Source organism: Pavona decussata, unplaced genomic scaffold (genome assembly GCF_977016875.1).
Source record: "Pavona decussata unplaced genomic scaffold, jaPavDecu1.1 SCAFFOLD_38, whole genome shotgun sequence".
In the NCBI taxonomy this organism is placed as follows: domain Eukaryota; kingdom Metazoa; phylum Cnidaria; class Anthozoa; order Scleractinia; family Agariciidae; genus Pavona; species Pavona decussata.
The window spans coordinates 3,000,001-3,020,239 of NW_028145460.1; the positions used below are offsets into that span (position 1 = coordinate 3,000,001).

Sequence of the window (20,239 nt, forward strand, 5' to 3'; positions counted from 1 at the left end):
CAAGACAAATGCTATACTCCAACTTAGGTATCTCAGTATTCACTCCCCTTCCCCCCCCCCCTCCACCAAAAAAGAAAAAATGTGGGGGAGGGGGAGAGCAACTAAGTAACACCTAAGAATTAAGCCCTTGTACGTTTTTCTGCTACTTGAGATTCTGCCAAAGTCAGTTGAATTTTGTAAGGCATCCTAGCATTGCTTGATGTTTTTTCCTAGCTTCTTTTGCCGGTTGTTAAACTGACTACTCATCAATAACACGTCTATGGGCATTTGCGCGGGATGAGTTGATGTGTGTTTAGCACTAAGTGCAGGTGGAATGTATCGTCCCTTCGTTATTGAGCTAATGAAATAGTTTGAGTCACAAAGATAGCGTGATGTTGTCTCGCATCCTTGTGTTAACGATAACGTATTAAATGACCGAACTGAGTCACGCTTTCTTTTCAGGGCCCAGTCGTTCAAAGCTCGATTAACGTGAACTTTGATTTGAATTTAATTGCTAATCAGTAGAAGATTTTCCCAAACGATTTTTGTCCCTTAAATTTGACTTGAAAATCTCGGTTAAGTTTTAATCGGGGATAAGGGCTTTCGAACAATCGGGCCCTGGTTATGTAATGTCAGTAGGTGTAAGATAACAAAGTGTCCTCGTTTCATAAAAACAGAAAGACAAACAGACATAAAGCTTTCCTAAATAAAAACTTTAAGTAAAAATTGGCAATCAAGCCTTTAATGTTTTTTTATGAAGTGGAGTTCCAGTACCGTTTAGGCATCAGTTCGACAAAAGTCTGCAGCGCAGATGTTTTAAGCTTAAGCTTGACTTTTTTCTCTCCGCATCGCGAAACACAATCTGGTCAGTCAAAACCTAATTTCTTCGCCGTGAACTGTCCAATTTCCACAATTTAAACTGTCGAGTATTTCTTAGAACTAATCCTTTCGATTTACCACTTCAAAAGAGTTTATTTTCTTTCTGAAAAAACTGCTTATTTGAGTCTTAAAAATGTAAACAATATGCCCGCTAACAGACGCTATCTTTGCAGCCCAGAGATCATGGGTATGTGACGTCAGACTAGCAGAACGACTCCGTCCCCTCTCTCCCGACACAAGTAGATTCTGGTTTTAACGCTCTTGTTGAGGACAATGACAACAATAGAGGACAAAAATATCCCATGTAGGAGAGAACAGGTTTTAATTCAGGTTCAATTAATTTATTCATTGTAACATGTGACTACGAGGAAGGAAAATAAAAGAAACGCCACCGAATTTTTGACTCGATCTGCCCATATCATGCCAATTTTTTGAGCTAATTGACTATTGTGGTAATATCACTATAACCAGTTTCTATCGATTTCTGCAAAATAGACAGGGGAAACTTGAAAGTTGCAATCCATTTCCATCCTACAGACCTAGCCATCCGCACTGCAGACAAAAGTGGGATTATTGTTGACAAAACTGAACCATTATTTCAACGTTTCCATCGATACAAGTATGTTTTTTAACTATTCAAAGTGACACAAAAAAAGGTGACAAGATATCTTGTTTGCTTTAGATCGTATGTTTTATCTCCCCATCCAAGGAAACAATTAGTTTTGTATAAGCGGACTTACAGTTAGGTTTTAAGGTAAGTTTGTATAGGTGTTGTTTTCCCTTCATTGAAAAGTTAAATTGCAAAATGCTATGAACTCAGTTTCGATGTTTCGAAGATCGAAACCGTACGACCATTATAATTTTAGAATTCAAAATCTTAAACAAATAGATCGAGTAAAGGTGAACAAGTATTAAAACAAAAATGAACACAAAAAAGCGAATAGAATGTTAAGCTTACAGTGAGGAGTGAATATATTAGAGTGGATAAAGCAAAATATTGTCGTACTTTTTTTTGCCGAACAAGTTTTAGAATTTCTAGGAATAAGGCAAAAGTTAGAAAATAATAAATTCTAGAACAATGTGAAAGACTCAGGTCTAAAAGGGTCCAACGTAAACTTTAACAAAATGCCTGCTATACTGGCATTTACGCGTGATGCTGTCACTGGTTCATTTATTCGAACTGTATGCTTCGCAGATTTATAAAACTATCCTTGCTACGGAATAGTTTGAGTCACGAAGATCGCGTTACGCTGTTTCCCTTGTGTTACACTTCATAGGGTGTTTACGGAAATTGCGGAAATTCCATTACGATAACGTAAGCTTCTCAATGACCTCTTTTCAGTCTGCCATCGTGCTTCTAAGACTGTCAAACAAAGCATGATTCCTTCACCAGGAACTCATCAATTTCCACCGTTTTAAATGTCGAGTGCTTCTTAGAAGTAATTCTTTCGATTTACCGCTTCAAAATGGTGAAATTCCCGTTTGAAAACGGCACACTTGAGTCCACAACATGTTAACAATATGGCGCCAAATTTAATCCGGTTTTGATAAATAAATCAAATGATGCTTTGACGTCACAGAAGTAGGGGTGAGTGGGTCCCCTTCCTCGCGATATAAGCGACAAAAAAGGATTTTGATTGGCCTGCTTTTGTTGAAGACAATCAGAACAATACATCCCGAGTAGGAGAGGGGAGGGTTTAATGAATAAATTATTGTACAAATTTGTAGCTACTACGAAAGAAAAAAAAAAAAAAAAAAACAAGATGCCTATACTGGCATTACGCGAGATGCTGTGGCTTATTCATTTATTCCAACTGTATGCTTCGCAGATTGATAAAACTATCCTTGCTAATGGAATAGTTTGAGTCACGGAGATCGCGTTATGTTGTTTTCCTTGTGTTACGCTACTCAGGATCTCACCGGAGGTTTGGGAAATTCCATTACGATAACGTAAGCTTCTCAATGACCTCTTTTAAGTCTCCCATCGTGGTTCGGGACTGTCAAACAGAGCACGATTCCTTAGCCAGGAACTATCCAATTTCCACCGTTTTAAATGTCGAGTGCTTCTTAGAGGTTATTCTTTCAATTTACCGTTTCAAAATAGTGAAATTTCCGTTTGAAAACGGCAAACTTGAGTCCACAACATGTTAAGTCCTGTTAACAATATGGCGCCACAACTTAATCCGAGATTAATGAATAAATCAAATGATGCTTTAACGTCACACAGGTAAGGGTGAGTGGGTCCCCTCCCTTGCGATAAAAGCGACAAGAATGGATTTTGATTGGCCTGCTTTTGTTGAAGACAATCAGAACAATACATCCCGAGTAGGAGAGGGGAGGGTTTAATGAATAAATTATTGTACAAATTTGTAGCTACTACGAAAGAAAAAAAAAAAAAAAACAAGATGCCTATACTGGCATTACGCGAGATGCTGTGGCTTATTCATTTATTCCAACTGTATGCTTCGCAGATTGATAAAACTATCCTTGCTAATGGAATAGTTTGAGTCACGGAGATCGCGTTATGTTGTTTTCCTTGTGTTAAGCTACTCAGGATCTCACCGGAGGTTTAGGAAATTCCATTACGATAACGTAGGCTTCTCAATGACCTCTTCCATCGTGGTTCGGGACTGTCAAACAGAGCACGATTCCTTAGCCAGGAACTCTCCAATTTCCACCGTTTTAAATGTCGAGTGCTTCTACGAAGTTATTCTTTCAATTTACCGTTTCAAAATAGTGAAATTTCCGATTGAAAACGGCACACTTGAGTCCACAACATGTTAACAATATGGCGCTACAATTTAATCCGAGATTATTGAATAAATCAAATGATGCTTTGACGTCACACAGGTAAGGGTGAGTGGGTCCCTTCCCTTGCGATATAAGCGACAAGAATGGATTTTGATTGGCCTGCTTTTGTTGAAGACAATCAAAATAATACATCCCGAGTAGGAGAGGGGTGAGTTTAATGAACAAGATGCCTATACTGGCATTTACGCGAGATGCATTTATTCCAACTGTATGCTTCGCCGATTTATAAAACTATCCTTGCTAATGGAATAGTTTAACTCACGAGGATCGCGTTACGTCGTTTCCCTTGCGTTACGCGACTCAGACTATCACGGGAAATTTCTGAAATTCCATTACGATAACGTAAGCTTCTCAATGACCTCTTTTCAGTCTCGCATCGTGGTCTAAGACTGTCAAACAAAGCACGATTTCTTCGCCAGAAACTCTCCAATTTCCACCGTTTTAAATGTCAAGTGCATCTGAGAGGTTATTCTTTCGATTTACCGTTTCAAAATGATGAAAATTCCGTTTAAAAACGGCACATTTGAGTCCACAATATGGCACCAAAATTTAATCAGGGTTAATGAATAAATCAAATGATGCGTTGACGTCACACAGCTAGGGGTGAGTGGGTCCCCTCCCTCGCAATATAAGCGACAAGAATGGATTATGATTGGCCTGCTTTTGTTGAAGACAATCAGAACAATACATCCCGAGTAGGAGAGGGGAGAGTTTAATGAATAAATTAAAGTACCGTGGCTACGACGAAGAAAAAATAGAAATCGACCCGTTTTTAGACACGGTATGCCCCCCTCAGGGCATCCCGCGTAAAAAGAAATCGACCCTTTTTTTAGACACAGTATGCCCCTTCAGGGCATCCCGCGTAAAACCAAATCGACCCGTGTTTAGACACGGTATGCCCCCTAGGGCATCCCGCGTAAAAAGAAATCGACCAGTTTTTAGACACAGTATGCCCCTTTAGGGCATCCCGCGAAAACAAATCGACCCGTTTTTAGACACGGTATGCCCCCTCAGGGCATCCCGCGTAAAAAGAAATCGACCCGTTTTAAGACATGGTATGCCCCCTCAGGGCATCCCGCGTAAAAAGAAATCGACCCGTTTTTAGACACTGTATGCCCCCTCAGGGCATCCCGCGTAAAAAGAAATCGACCCGTTTTTAGACACGGTATGCCCCCTCAGGGCATCCCGCGTAAAAAGAAATCGACCCGTTTTTAGACACATATGCCCCTTCAGGGCATCCCGCGTAAAAACAAATCGACCCGTTTTTAGACACGGTATGCCTCCTCAGGGCATCCCGCGCAAAAAAAATCGACCCGTTATGCCTCCTCAGGGCATCCCGCGTAAAAAGATATCGACCCGTTTTTAGACACGGTATGCCCCCTCAGGGCATCCCGCGTAAAAAGAAATCGACCCGTTTTTAGACACGGTATGCCCCCTCAGGGCATCCCGCGTAAAAAGAAATCGACCCGTTTTTAGACACGGTATGCCCCCTCAGGGCATCCCGCGTAAAAAGAAATCGACCCGTTTTTAGACACATATGCCCCTTCAGGGCATCCCGCGTAAAAACAAATCGACCCGTTTTTAGACACGGTATGCCTCCTCAGGGCATCCCGCGCAAAAAAAATCGACCCGTTTTTAGACACAGTATGCCCCTTCAGGGTATCCCGCATAAAAACAAATCCACCCGTTTTTAGACACACTATGCCCCGTCAAGGCATCCCGCGTAAGACGAAATCGACCCGTTTTTAGAAAAAACCCTTTGTGTGGCATTTGAAATTACACCAAATATCAGTAACACTTCCCCTTAAAAAACAAATTTAACTCGTGTATCATTAGTTCCACTGTTTCTCGTAAAGATAATCCGCACTGGGGACGCATTCACTGATACAGTTTTGCAAAGATTTCACGATGGGTTCCATCAAATGGTCTGGCTGTGTTTTGGCAATGATTTCGGGTGTATCCTCTCCCCAGTTCTGCAGCCTGGCACCCCAGTAATGGTTCAAACGTAGGTGATCCACTGGAAAATTTCGTGACATCCCCCTTGCAAGAGCGTTATGGTGAACTATTGCTCTACTCACGTGCCCGGGTTTGTAAATTGGCTTTACAAGGGCGTTAGCGGGCCCATGTGTTCGCCGCCATATTCTGTCGATTAGCAAAGGGTGTTTGCTTCCATCAAGAGGTTTGCCAAGGAACAGAAAATTCTGCATGGTTAATTCTGAAACGCGAGGTGTGCTTTCGCTAAAACGAGCAACCACCCTCTGGGCAAACAATGGCTGCTGATCAGTGGGGCTGAACGGATATTCATCTATGTCGATAGCTGCTTGCCACAGAGTTTCATGACCAAATCTGTTGATGCAGTCCTGATACGCAGAATGCTGAGTGCCGTCGATAGAATAAGGAAAAGCCCTGTGACTCCAGTCTACGTAGGTTACAAATCCTTCGTCGATAAGAGGTTTGAGAGCTTTCGCTTGTGATTCGTTCTTCATCACGAAGGCATCGTAAACATAAACATGTTGGAATCCTGCATATCGTAGATAATAGAGCCACTGCCTCAATTCTCTGGTCGATAACTGTGCGAGATCTTTAACATAGATTCGCACAAGGAGCACGGCTGTTAAAAAGAAAGGTTTGGTCGAGTTTTCTGCCCTGTCGCACCAAGTTTGACAATTAGTGCTTTGGGATGGTTTGTCGGGGGCATTTGTATGGGTGAAGTCTGTAATGTTTGTTGGAGTCACGTTATCTGACTGTTTTGATCTCACAGACTGGACTAATGTCTTGTTGATTTGAACTTGTGCCGCCATCTTGGGTAAGACTCCAGACAAATCATTAGACTGATAAACAAACTTATTCCCCACAATATTAGAATCTGTGTGGAAAGTAAACGCATACAAAACCAAAACTACAAATAGAGCTTGTAACAATACCAGGAAACACAGAAGCGGCATTCTTGTCGATAATGTCTTTCGACGACCGCATATCCTTGAAAGTAGGTTGGTGCAGGAAAAAGCCTTTTTCATGACTGATCTGAGTGAATAAAATAAACTACTCTAACTTATACTATAAACTGATAGGCTCAGCACTTGACATTGAAACGGGATAAGGATACTCATTTTATCGGCTCGGGCGTTTTGGCAAAATAACGCTTTGATATTTTAAGTATTCAAAAGAAAAATATTTGTTTTAATATTCCATTGTATCAATCTACAAACACCATGATGATTATAGTCGACTCCCGATAACTCAAACCCCTGATAACTCGAACCTCCCGCTTACTCGAACCTTTTCAATTTCGTTGAAGGTTTGAGTTATCGGGAGTCGACTGTATTTACATGGCAACGGGGGCGAGCAAGCGAGCATTTGTTGCATAATCCATGGATTAACGCGTTTGTTAACGGGGCACTGTCACGGATTTTGCTGTATGTTTGTGAAAGTTGCTCAAATATTTCACAAGGAACTTCTTTTTTAACATAAAAGTGCTCACAGCACGGGGACTACGAAAATATGAAATGATTCCTCCGAGGAAGAAAAAACTGTCATCAGTCATTAGGAATGTTTCCAAAATACTAACAAGGAACTTGAAAAAATTGGCCAGTTTTATCAAGTTGAATCCATTTCCATCCTAGCTATCCCCAACGAAAAATTAAATCGATACTAGTTTCTGTGCACTAGTAGGGTTATTCAAATAGAAGAAAGATCCTCGCAGTTACTACGCAACTTAAGCAGTTGCGAAAAAATTCAGGCTTAGACGGGATTCGAACCCGTGACCTCTGCGATCCCGTTGCAGTGCTCTACCAACTGAGCTATCAAGCCAACTGGGAGCTGGTCATATTTGTGAGTTCGTAATATACCCGTGAAGGATGAATAAATAAATGTAAATGTATGAAACGTATATTTTGAACTGCAGATGAAAAATCAAATAGAAGAAAGATCCTCGTCGTTACTACGCATCTTAAGCAGTAACGAAAAGAAAGCCTGAAAAAAATTCAGGCTTGAATGAGATTCCAACCCATGATCTCTGCGATGCCGGTGCAGTGCTCTACCAACTGAGCTATCAAGCCAACTGGGAGCTGGTCATATTGTAACCGTTCAAGCCTGAATTGTTGAACAAGTAGAAGGCAGATTAGAGATCAAAGCTAGATTTGTTTGCTAGTACAAAAATCTGTGAGACTGTCTTACCATACCAAATTTTGAAAGTTTAGAAAACGACCTCAACCGTATTGTTAATGAGTTTGAGAAAGATGTTTGAAGGCGGTAGTGGAGCTGTAATGTTAAGATTTACCCTGGGGAGTCTTTTATTGAATTCATTGAGAACTGTTCTCTGAGCTCTTTTCTTTTTCAGCACTCCGAAAGTATGGAGGAAGATGACACAGAAACCCTGGAAAAAAAACTCCGGGAGAAAGCGCTACAGTCCATGCAAAGACACAACAAATCCCCTGAAGATGCAGCAGAACAAGACGACGATTGATTAAATTGCAAGACGCACTAACAATCAAACTTATGCTGAGGCAAAAAAACAAAAAACAAAAAAAAAAACAGAAATGCCATTAGGCAAGCACTGCGCCTTACCCGTACACGTGTGTCCCTTTCCGAGTTTCCTACAGGGATAATGCGACGGTCTATTGAGTAGTGAAACAAGTTTAGTTCTGATTTTAGTATATTTATCCCAACCTGCTCGCTTTGGTACTCGCCTCCAGTCTGCTGTCTCGTTAGAAGAAAAGAGAGAGGACTGGATACAAGTCAGGGAAGAAGATGTTTTCCCAGAAGCCCTCTGAGGAGTACATGAGATTGACCGATTCAGATTTTGTTTAATGATTCCGACGTGCCACCTAAACCTGGAAAGGTTGCAATCAGAATGGTATTTTTGCCTTAGCTTCTCAGACGTCACTTTGCAAGGGAACCTTTGGATTCGAAGGCACTCGTTATTTGGCTCGCCACGCAGCGCTTGTTGCTGCGATTGTCACGCAAACCTTCCTCGTGACCACCCAAGTGACGGTTTCTTCGAGACAAGGGAATATACAGTGCCGTTAAAAAACGTCACTTTTTTTCGAGAGCTGCTGCAACGCTTGCTGCGAGAGTCGCTTGTGTTGTGTTATTTTGCTCTAGGTACAACACGGAACGTTATATTATTGTACCCACAACATCTTAGGTAGGAAATCAGTAAGAGCTTAGTTTTTGAATTTCAAGCATGAATTGAAGCATTTTATCATTCTGTGTACTTTTGTGTTTTTATCCTTTGAGACAAAGTGTAATAAAGCAACTTGAGATTGAATCTCAACTGGCCATTTTTATTAATTTTATCATTTATGCATACCCGTAATGTGATGGTGTCCATGGAAACTAGGTGCCCGTCAGGTTGTCTTACCCGGACTGTGCACACCTTTGTTCCCCTATTTTTCCGTAAGATTTTCGAGACTCCACTATCGCAAACTTCCTCGAGCCATTGACCACGCGCATGGTTTGTGGTAGCTAAGGGTAAAATGATTGGACTGTCATGGGTCGTTTCACCAGCAGCTTACGTCGCTGACAGGATTGCTCACACCTAGGCAAAATCTTCGTCAACGAGCGGTGGAGCCTGTAAGCAATGAATTCAAATAGGTCAGGTTCTTCAGGTTCTATGCAGATTACAATACCCTACCGTATCTTATTGGCCGACTAGTTATCGCTCAAAAACGTTACCTTCGACATGTTCATTTTGGAAATGTTCGAAGCTCGTTACTTTCAGAGGGTCGCAGTTAAAAGGAGAGGTCATAAAAACGGCCGAATAATGTGCCCAATATTTTCCTTTTTACCGCTGTTTTACAAATTTGTCAGTGGCATAAAATGCAGAGTACAATTTTTTTTCACACCACTTACGCTGAAGGTTTGCAAAAATTGGAGGCTCGACATCAGGGGTGCTTACCATTTACGCAAACCACCCGCATAGAGATTTTTGGCATAAATACGAAATGATTTGGCTTGTCTTAACAGAAGGTGGAAAACATGCAAAATGTAGGAGCGTGAGCTGTAAATCCCAAAAGGAGTAATAAAAATCCATCACTTTGACCAGAAGCCCATAATTTCAGAAGTACTCCAAGTGGAATGATGCGTACCATTTGATTTCCGGGTTTTCCATGTAAATGGTAAGCACCCCAGGAGACCACACAAAACAGTTTACTTTTGAACTTTTTAAGGACAACAATACAAATACATGCAAATACAAATAGACGCAAAGAAGTTTACCTTGGATCCTCTTGCTTTATTAACACAAATCTGTGGAATCCAACACGTATGGACCACCTGAAGCATTGCATGTGACGTCAAGGGGACCATGTTGTTGTACAGGAACAATAAGATATCTCCTCTAGGAATTAAGTTGTATTTTTATGCAAACTATGTGAACAAATTTTCTTTTGTTTTGTACACCAACATGGCAGCAACGCAAACCACCCACAGCAAAGTTTGGACCGCTCAGGGAACCAATTAAATTGCACCTTTTCTTTATGGACAATTCATATGATAAAGGAAGTGACTTGAACTTGAAGAAGGGGCATCGAATCTAAACAGTACCTTTAGACTAAGAGGAAAGGCTCTGCATTAAGTAACAGCTAAGAATTAACCCCTTGTACGTTCTTCTGCCACTTGAGATTCTTCCAAGGTCCGTTGAATTTTGCAAGACATCCTAGGATTCAAAATATTAACGGCAGACTGATCCCAGCGGCGGAGGTGACGAGCTTGATAAAACAAACAACAAAAGCTACTAATAACTGAAATATATTTATTTTTTAAAAAAACAAATTTTTTTTTGCCCGATATTTCGGTTTGCAATACAAACCTTCCTCGGAGGGCTGAACGAAAAAGAAAAGTGGGAAACATACAAGCATCCTAGGATTGCTCGATGTTTTTTCCTAGCTTATTTTGCAGGCTTTTAACTGACTACTCATTAAAAAAAAACGCCTATGGGCATTTGCGCGGGATGAATTGGTGTGTGTTTAGCACTAAGTGCAGGTGGAATGTATCGTTCCTTCGTTATTGAGCTAATGAAATAGTTTGAGTCACAAAGATAGCGTGATGTTGTTTCGCATCCTTGTGTTAACGATAACGTATTAAATGACCGAACTGTCTGACGTTTTCTATTCAGGGCCCAGTCGTTCAAAGCTCGATTAACGTGAACTTTGATTTGAATTTAATTGCTAATCAGTAGAAGATTTTCCCAAAAGGTCTTAGTCCCTTAAATTTGACTTGAAAATCTCGGTTAGGTTTTAATCATGGATAAGGGCTTTCGAACAATCGGGCCCTGGTTACGTAATGTCAGTAAGCGTAAGATTACAAAGTGTCCTCGTTTCATAAAAACAGAAAGACAAACAGACAAAAAGCTTTCCTAAATGAAAACTTTAAGTAAAAATTGGCAATCAAGCCTTTAATGTTTTTTATGAAGTGAAGTTCCAGTAACATTTAGGCATCAGTTCGACAAAAGTCCGCAGCGCAGATGTTTTAAGCTTAAGCTTGACTTTTTTCTCTCCGCATCGCGAAACACATCTGGTCAGTCAAAACCTAATTTCTTCGCCGTGAACTGTCCAATTTCCACCATTTAAACTGTCGAGTATTTCTTAGAACTAATCCTTTCGATTTACCACTTCAATAGAGTTAATTTTCTTTCTGAAAAAACTGCTTATTTGAGTCTTAAACATGTAAACAATATGGCCGCTGACAGACGCTATTTTTGCAGCCCAGAGATCATGGGTATGTGACCTCACACTAGTAGAAAGACTCCGTCCCTCCATCCTGACACACGTAGATAATGGATTCTGATTGGACCGTTCTTTTTGAGGACAATGACAACAATGGAGCACAAAAATATCCCATGTTGGAAAGAACAGGTTTTAATTCAGGTTCAACTAATTTATTCATTGCAACATGTGTCTACGAGGAAGGAAAAAAAAAGAAACGCCACCGAATTTTTGACGCGATCTGCCCTGAGAGCATCCCGCTTAAAAACTGAAAGAACTGAAAAAATTTACGCTGAGAGAAACCAAGGCGACCTTACTGGAACGAACAGCTGTATAAACTGGTGCAGTTTCATCTTGGACTATGAGTGCATTTTCATTTTTCAATCACTCAATGGAACAGAAAGGACAAAGATTGATTGAAAAACTCAGCCTGGCAGTCAAAACTTCAGAGAATGCGCGGTTGATTTATTCACAAGAATACACACCCGAAAGCTGCAAAAAAGAAAAGGAAACAGGATGCCCTAACTAAACTTTGACAACTTGTAAACTTGCTGTCTTTATGAAGTTCTCAAATGACTCAAGACATCGCTTATGCGAGTTTCGGCTGAAAAGGGGGAGCGGTCGCGCGCCTTGGTGATGAACATTTACATTGTGAACTTTTGTATCTCCGCGCGCGCTGTGTTGCGCGTAGTATATTTAATTTCGCGTAAAGACGCATATTGATCGCGCAACTTGAATAAGTTACAAGATTGAGCAAGCTAACCTGTTGAGAAAGTAATGTTTTAGTATTATTGAGCTAACCTGTGACCAAGCAAGGTTAAACGTTTGTAACATTGAGCTAACCTGTGACGAATTAACGTTGGACTGACAGTTTAGATGTATGCGTTAAATGTGGAGTTACAGAAGTAAGTTTTCTTTTGTTTGTTTAATTTCTCGGCTTTTTATCCTGTTGTTACATTTTAACGTTTGTAAGGCCGAGTGCCAACGACTTTTCTTTTTATTCAGATCGAATTAATGCCAATAAATACGATATCTCTACATTGGCGTGAGTTCTTTGTCTTCACGGAACAGCGTTGTCATGGCGCTGTTGCTGTAAGTTGGCCAAAACTACTCAAATATTTGACAAAGAATCTCTTCTTTGACGTGAAATCGCTGTTAGAGCATCTGGAGGAAAATATGAAATGATTTCTCAGAGGAAGAGTAAACTATAATCATGATAGTTAAACGTTTCTCTGGTTAAAAATCACCCTTTATCAGAGGAAAGTGATAAGAATGTTTTACAAAGAGCGCGAACATATAAAGAGAAAAATGTAAATGTTTTGAGCTAATTGACTATTATGATAATATCACTATAATCAGTTTCTATCGATTTCTGGAAAAAAGACAGAAGAAACCTGAAAGTTGCAATCCATTTCCATCCTAGCCATCCGCACTGCACACAAAAGTGGGATTATTGTTGACAAAACTGAACCATTATTTCAACGTTTTCATCGATACAAGTATGTTTTTTAACTATTCAAAGTGACACATAAAAAGATGACAAGATCTCGTTTGCTTTATATCATATCTTTTCTCTCACTATCCAAGGAAACAATTACTTTTGTATAAGCGGACTTACAGTTAGGTTTTAAGATAAGTTTGTATAGGTGTTGTTTTCCCTTAATTGAAAAGTTAAATTGCAAAATGCTATGAACTCAGTTTCGATGTTTCGAAGATCGAAACCGTAAGACCATTATAATTTTAGAATTTAAAATCTTAAACAAATAGATCGAGGAAAAGTGAACAAATATTAAAACAAAAATGAACACAAGAAAGCGAATAGAATGTTAAGCTTGCAGCGAGGAGTGACTATATTGAAGTGAAGAAAGCTAACTATTGTCGCACTTTTTTAACTGAACAAGTTTTAGAATTTCTAGGAATAAGGCAAAATATATGTTTACATAGCTAGAAAATAATAAATTCTAGAACACCAAGAGAAAGAAATCATCTAAATTTTTAAGAGGAACAACCCATGATCTTTTCAAGCGAATTTTATTGCCAGAGACAATTAATCAGGACGGTTTAGTACACAGTGGTGGTAATAATTTGGAACAAAACTGTTGCATTTGTTTATACAAAAAAGCTTTGGTTTGGGATTTTGAAATGACACGAAATATCAGTAACACTTCCCCTATAAAAACAAATTTAACTCGTGTATCATTAGTTCCACTGTTTCTCGTAAAGATAATCCGCACTGGGGACGCATTCACTGATACAGTTTTGCAAAGTTTTCACGATGGGTTCCATCAAATGGTCTGGCTGTGTTTTGGCAATGATTTCGGGTGTATCCTCTCCCCAGTTCTGCAGCCTGGCACCCCAGTAATGGTTCAAACGTAGGTGATCCACTGGAAAATTTCGTGACGTCCCCGTTGCAAGAGCGTTATGGTGAACTATTGCTCTACTCACGTGCCCGGGTTTGTAAATTGGCTTTACAAGGGCGTTAGCGGGCCCATGTGTTCGCCGCCATATTCTGTCGATCAGCAAAGGGTGTTTGCTTTCATCAAGAGGTTTGCCAAGGAACAGAAAATTCTGCATGGTTAATTCTGAAGCGTGAGGTGTGCTTTCGCTAACACGAGCTACCGCCCTCTGGGCAAACAATGGCTGCTTATCAGTGGGGCTGAACGGATATTCATCTATGTCGATAGCTGCTTGCCACAGAGTTTCCTTGCCAAATCTGTTGATGCAGTCCTGATACGCAGAATGCTGAGTGCCGTCGATAGAATAAGGAAAAGCTGTAGGACTCCAGTCTACGTAGGTTACAAATCCTTCGTCGATAAGAGGTTTAAGCGCTTTCGCTTGTGATTCGTTCTTCATCACGAAGGCATCGTAAACATAAACATGTTGGAATCCGGCATATCGTAGATAATAGAGCCACTGCCACAATTCTCTAGTCGATAACTGCGCGAGATCTTTAACATAGATTCGCACAAGGAGCACGGCTGTTAAAAAGAAAGGTTTGGTCGAGTTTTGTCTCCTGTGGCACCAAGTTTGACAATTAATGCTTTGGGATGGTTTGTCGGTGGCATTTGTATGGGTTAAGTCCGTAATGTTTGTTGGAGTCACGACATCTGACTTGTTTGATCTCACAGACTGGACTAATGTCTTGTTGATTTGAACTTGTGCCGCCATCGTGGGTAAGGCTCCAGACAAAAGATTAGACTGATAAACAAGCTTATTCCCTACAATATCAGAATTTGCGTGGAAAGTAAACGTATGCAAAACGAAAACTACAAATAGAGCTTGTAACAATACCAGCAAACGCAGAAGCATTCTTGTCGACAATATCTTTCGACGACCGCATAGCCTTGAAAGTAGGTTGGTGCAGGAAAAAATCTTTTTCATGACTGATCTGAGTGACTGATAAAATAAACTACTCTAAGTTATACTCTAAACTGACAGGCTCAACACTTAACATTCAAACGGGATAAGGATACTCATTAAATCGCCTCGGGCGTTTTGCAAAAACAACGACATTGATATATGCGGCTTTCCACAAATATCGACCAAGTGGTGGCACAAGTCAAAAAATCGATTTCGTTCATATTTTGCTCATAGGTAGTCCCTAGTGAGAAACAAACTGAGCTGTAGTTAGTTCTTCAAAATACCGCTTCCTCTCGAGTAAATATGCGAAAGACGATTGTGTCTCAGTTGACCTCAAAGTTCGCTTTCGGCGGGATGGAATTTTCCTTAACTTTCGACGGCTTGCGTATCAATCCGCAGACTGTTACTAACCTTCAAATGGCATTTATTGCTTTATTAGGTCTTCCTCTTTTGTTTCACAGGAAAACACTTAAAACCTAAGTTACATTTACGTCCGAAATAAGTTTAGAAGAACATGCTATAAATGCAAATTTTCAACAACCACATTTTAGCACTAAAACATTGCCAATTTTACCCACGGGCGATAACTTAGATTCCCTATAATGACTTTCTATGGCTTCACTGTATACCTATTTATCATAATATAAAAACAAAGCTTTGGGTAAATGAAAATAAATGACCCGCTAGGCTTTAGATTTATCAGCATTTTCTTGAGATTTGGCCATCGAAGCGCAAAAAAGATGGCATGACAGACTGTCACGGGAACAAATAGTTTTCCTTATTAGAAAAAAATGAAGCGACATTTTTAAAAGGAAGCATTTTTCATTCGCAGAAGAAAAATCTTTGGATCGAAAGTTCGGTAGCGTTACTGACCAATATATATTGCGGCTGCTTTTTATAGATGGAAATTCCAGAGTATCCGTTCGCTCTGATGCGGAGTCCAATTCGTTATTGTGGCTGAATATTATTGTGTTAAAACAAATAGTTGGAAATTTTCTTTTCCTCTTTCTTTATCACTGCCATGGATAAATTAACCTGGAAATAGGTTAAACGCAGCAGATTTGAACTACATTTAAAATCTGATTAAAAGTTTCGACTGTTCTATTAAACTGCATCGTTTGCGTGAAATATACGTGAGAAAGCACACGCACACACAACGACAACAACAACAACAAAAAAGGAAGACAGAATTCTGAACGTTTCTAAGGGAAAAAGTAATAACGATAAAAACTGAAACAAATTTAATGAAACTAAAATAGTGGTCAATACTCGTGTTATTAATAATGTTATTTTGCTGCGCTTTTTGATCCTGAAATATTCTTTGTGTGAAGATGAACGTAATTAACTAATTAGATTTTTGAACGTCGCAGTTTTGGACCTATGAATAAATTGAATTATTGTTACACCAGAGAAACAGTCAGGAACTGTAAACAAAACGGCGAGCATGGAAGTTTGCCGTTCTCTTAAGTCGATAGTTGGTGGGCCATGTTCGTTTACTCGCAGAGACAGAACAAGGTCCAGCGAGATAGTACCTCTGCTGTCCTGAGTGTTGACCAGCACAAGTCGTGTTATGCTTTTCAAAATGTAGGGAACGAGGGCCATGTTTTCAACGCCAGAAAACATCAAGACAATGACGATCTGGGCTTAGCTGTTGAGAAACATTTATCCCCAAAGACACTTATCGGGCCCGATAAGTTACCGGGACTTTCGAGAAGCGGGCCCCAGGGCTTATAAGCCGCGGCAGTTTACGGTATTCCTAGATAAATAGGAGAGAAGGTAGACACAGAAATACCAAAGGTAGGAGCCGTAGCATGTCCTTATTGCTACTTCGGCCGTCAAATTTGGTCGGTACGTTTGTTAATTAAGTCCCACACCTGATAACGAGGAGAGGACCTCTTTCTGGAGAGAAACGATTAGGCCTTATCACGGTTTTGACGAGTAGGCAAACAGGCGTGAAATAACAGTGTTTGTATGGAAATCCGATGTCATATAATTTTCATAAAACACCGTTTCTGAAAAATTCATGAATTGGAAACTTTTGGCACTAGGAAAAGGATTTTGAGAAAAAAAATTGAGGGATGTAGCTGTGCAGGAAGCGTCCAGTCGTGTTTTGAACTTTCCATACGTTTGTCTGTATAGCGAACCTGAGCCTTGAACTGCTCTAAAATATAGCTCGCGGGAAAAAATAAAGAAGAAGAAGCGATGTTTTATGAAAATTATTTGACATCGGATTTCCATACAAACACTGTTATTTTGAGCCTGTTTGCCTACTCGTCAAAATGGCGTCGAAAACCGTGATAAGGCCTATAAACTTGTCCCCTAAAATCGTCTGTATCCCCATTGAAACATACATTGAGACATTGCGGAAACATGTAAATCTTCCGGTTCATGGTTGTCACGCAACAGTGTAGCTTAATTCGTAAACTGGACTGTTTTGTTACTCAGAAGGTAAGAGTACAGAAATAACCCCAGTGCGGTTTAATGAATAATAAAATACTGAAAACCTCGTCGTCGACACACCAATAAGCATGAATTCAAGCATTTTATCATTCTGTGTACTTTTGTGTTTTTTATCCCTTGAGACAAAGTTTAATAAAGCAACTTAAGATTGAATCTCAACTGGCCGGTAATGGCTCCTGTTTTTATTAATTTTATCATTTATGCATACCCGTAATGTGATGGTGTCCATGGAAACTAGGCGCGTCAGGTTGTTTTACCCGGACTGTTCACACCTTTGTTCCCCTATTTTTTCCGTGGGATTTTCCAGAATCGTACACTTCGATCGAGCTCCCGCCATCTTGGTTTGTAAAAGCGAGCGCAACCTGGGGAGAGTGTCTAAACTACCGAGGGGAGCGGGAGTGGGGAGGTGGCTCCTCCAGGACTCAACGTACCCTGACTAGGTTCCCCCTCGGTAATTTAGGCACTCTCACCAGGTTGCACTCGCCTATACAAACTACGTTCGAAGCGTACGAATCTCGAAAATTCCACGGAAAAATAGGGGACTGTGAACAGTCTACAGCTTTATCTCTTCTGGCATTTGTGGAGAGAGCCCTTTGTGCTGTTCCTGGCTTGACTCTCAGACTATCCGTGGTCAGATCACGAGCCTAATGATCGAGTTATAGCGATGGTGGACTTTTCACTTGGTTGGTTGGTTCTGTTGTTAACTTTAGGGCATGCACAGTAAATGAGTTTTAAATTCAGTTAGTGGAAAAACACGCGAAAATTTTTTTGTTCACGGCGCATCAGGATATTCTAATTCAATCTGTGGAGAATAATTTGACAATTATTTTAGTGCAAGAGTGGAGATGTCTCGTTAAATCTGAGCAAAGTAATAAGATTTTCAGTGTTTCAGAAAGTCCGGGGTCGTAAACTCAATCAGTGAAAAAAAAAAGGGACATTTTTTTCACGATGCATCAGAATAATCTTATTCAATCTGTGGAGAATAATTTGACAATCATTTTAGTGTAAGAATGGAGATTTTTCGTTGAATCTGAGCAAAGTTATAGGTTTTTTCGTTTTTTCCACAAAGTGTGGTGTCTTTTAAGAACTTAAAAATAATTTAATTTAACAATAATTGAATTTAAAAATAATTTAATTTAAAAATTCAATTAGTGAAGTGTCGGCAAGATCTTTGAATAAACAAGATGCTTTTTAGAGCGCTTACGTGGCATGCGTTGATGTATGTTTAGCAATAGTGGCCTTATTTATTGCAGGCCTCACTGATTTTGTAACCTATCCTCCCTTCGCGATTGAACTACCTGAATAGTTTTAGTCAGAAAGATTGCGTGATATTGCGTTGCACTACTTAAAATTTTGCCGCCAAAAAATATTTCCCGCCAGAAAATGTCTTCAGCTGAAAGAAGCACTCTTAACTGAAAAGTTCACTGCTAATCATAACTTTTTGCATGCATGAAAACTCGACATCTTTCATCATAGTTTTGCTCCTCATACAAAAGTATTACATCAAGTAGACTAGTTTAGTAAAAAAAAATAGTTTGGCTGTCAGTTTTCACGCGAAAGCGGAAAGGGCCATGTCACACATCAGTGACGTCGTCAACAAAATTATGCAAATTTCTTGTGAAATGAACATTTTTAGATCTTGTCAGCTTTCATAGAGGTTTCAAAGGGAAAAAATGTTTCATTTTCGCAATTTACATCTGGTAATAATCTAAAAACGGGTCGATTTCTTTTTTTTTTACGCGGGATGCCCTGAGGAGGCATACCGTGTCTAAAAACGGAACGATTTCTTTTTCTTCCCCGTAACCACAAATCTGTATATTAATTTTTTCATTAAACTCTCCCCTCTCCTACTCGGGATGTATTGTTCTGATTGTCTTCAACAAAAGCAGGCCAATCAAAATCCATTCTTGTCGCTTATATCGCGAGGGAGGGGACCCACTCACCCCGAGCTGTGTGACGTCAAAGTATCATTTGATTTAGTCATTAAACCTGATTAAATTGTGGCGCCATATTGTTAACATGTTGTGGACTTAAGTGTGCCGTTTTTAACTGGAAATTTCACCATTTTGAAACGGTAAATCGAAAGAATAATCTCTCAGATGCACTCGAAGTTTAAAACGGTGGAAATTGGAGAGTTCCTGGCAAAGGAATCGTGCTTTGTTTGACAGTCTTAGACCACGATACGAGACTGAAAAGAAGTCATTGAGAAGCTTACGTTATCGTAATGGAATTTCAGAAATTTCCGGTGATAGTGTCAGTCGCGTAACACAAGGGAAACAAGGTAACGCAATCGTCGTGACTCAAAATATTCCATTAGCAAGGATAGTTTTATAAATCTGCGAAGCATACAATTAGAATAAATTCATCTCGCGTAAATGCCAGTATAGGCATCTTGTTTTTACGCGGGATGCCCTGAAGGGGCATACCGTGTCTAAAAACGGGTCGATTTCTTTTTTGTTTCTTTCTTGTAGCCACAAATCTGTTCATTAATTTATTCATTAAATCCTTCCCTCTCCTACTCATGATGTATTGTTCTGATTGTCTTCAACAGAAGAAGGCCAATCAAAATCCATTCTTGTCGCTTATATCGCGAGGGAGGGGACCCACTCATACCTACCTGTGTGACGTCAACGCATCATTTGATACATTTATTAAAACTGGATTAAATTGTGGCGCCATATTGTTAACATGTTGTGGACTCAAGTGCGCCGTTTTCAAACGGAAATCTCACCATTTTGAAAAGGTAAATTGAAAGATTAACTTTTAAGAAACACTCGACACCTAAAACGGTGGAAATTGGAGAGTTCCTGGCGAAGGGATCGTTCTTTTTGTTTGACAGTTCTAAAACCACGACGGGACTGAAAAGAGGTCAATGAGCAGCGTACGTTATCGTAATGGAATAACCGAAATTTCCGGTGAAACCCTATGTAACGTAACACTAGGGAAACAACGTAACGCGATCTTCGTGACTCAAACTTTTCCATTAGGAAGGATAGTTTTATAAATCTGCGAAGCGTACAATTGGATCCATTCTTGTCGCTTAT

At 39.9% G+C, this 20,239-nt stretch overlaps 4 protein-coding genes and 1 non-coding gene across 5 annotated transcripts in view; 1 reads left to right on the forward strand and 4 right to left on the reverse strand.

The window, feature by feature from the left end:
* LOC146483617 (uncharacterized) overlaps window positions 1-8,621 on the forward strand; it is a 73,427-nt gene extending 64,806 nt beyond the window's left edge. The window contains exon 13 of the mRNA XM_085105778.1: window positions 8,009-8,621. Within this exon, the coding sequence (XP_084961904.1) occupies window positions 8,009-8,134 (126 nt within the window). The 3' untranslated portion in view covers window positions 8,135-8,621. The remainder of the gene's footprint in view (window positions 1-8,008) is intronic.
* The window catches only part of LOC146483621 (uncharacterized), a 43,403-nt gene that overhangs the window by 10,690 nt on the left and 12,474 nt on the right, over window positions 1-20,239 (reverse strand). The window lies entirely within an intron of this gene.
* Window positions 3,279-7,979, reverse strand: LOC146483622 (uncharacterized). Its single transcript, XM_085105783.1, has one exon. It carries the CDS (start codon window positions 6,684-6,686, stop codon window positions 5,502-5,504), a length of 1,185 nt encoding a protein of 394 aa, XP_084961909.1. The 5' UTR covers window positions 6,687-7,979; the 3' UTR covers window positions 3,279-5,501.
* Window positions 7,407-7,479, reverse strand: Trnap-ggg (transfer RNA proline (anticodon GGG)). Its single transcript has one exon. It is a non-coding gene; the product is annotated as a tRNA-Pro (tRNA).
* On the reverse strand, window positions 13,220-14,875 carry LOC146483624 (uncharacterized). Its single transcript, XM_085105544.1, has one exon. The coding sequence runs from the start codon at window positions 14,754-14,756 to the stop codon at window positions 13,575-13,577; it is 1,182 nt and encodes a 393-aa protein (XP_084961670.1). The 5' UTR covers window positions 14,757-14,875; the 3' UTR covers window positions 13,220-13,574.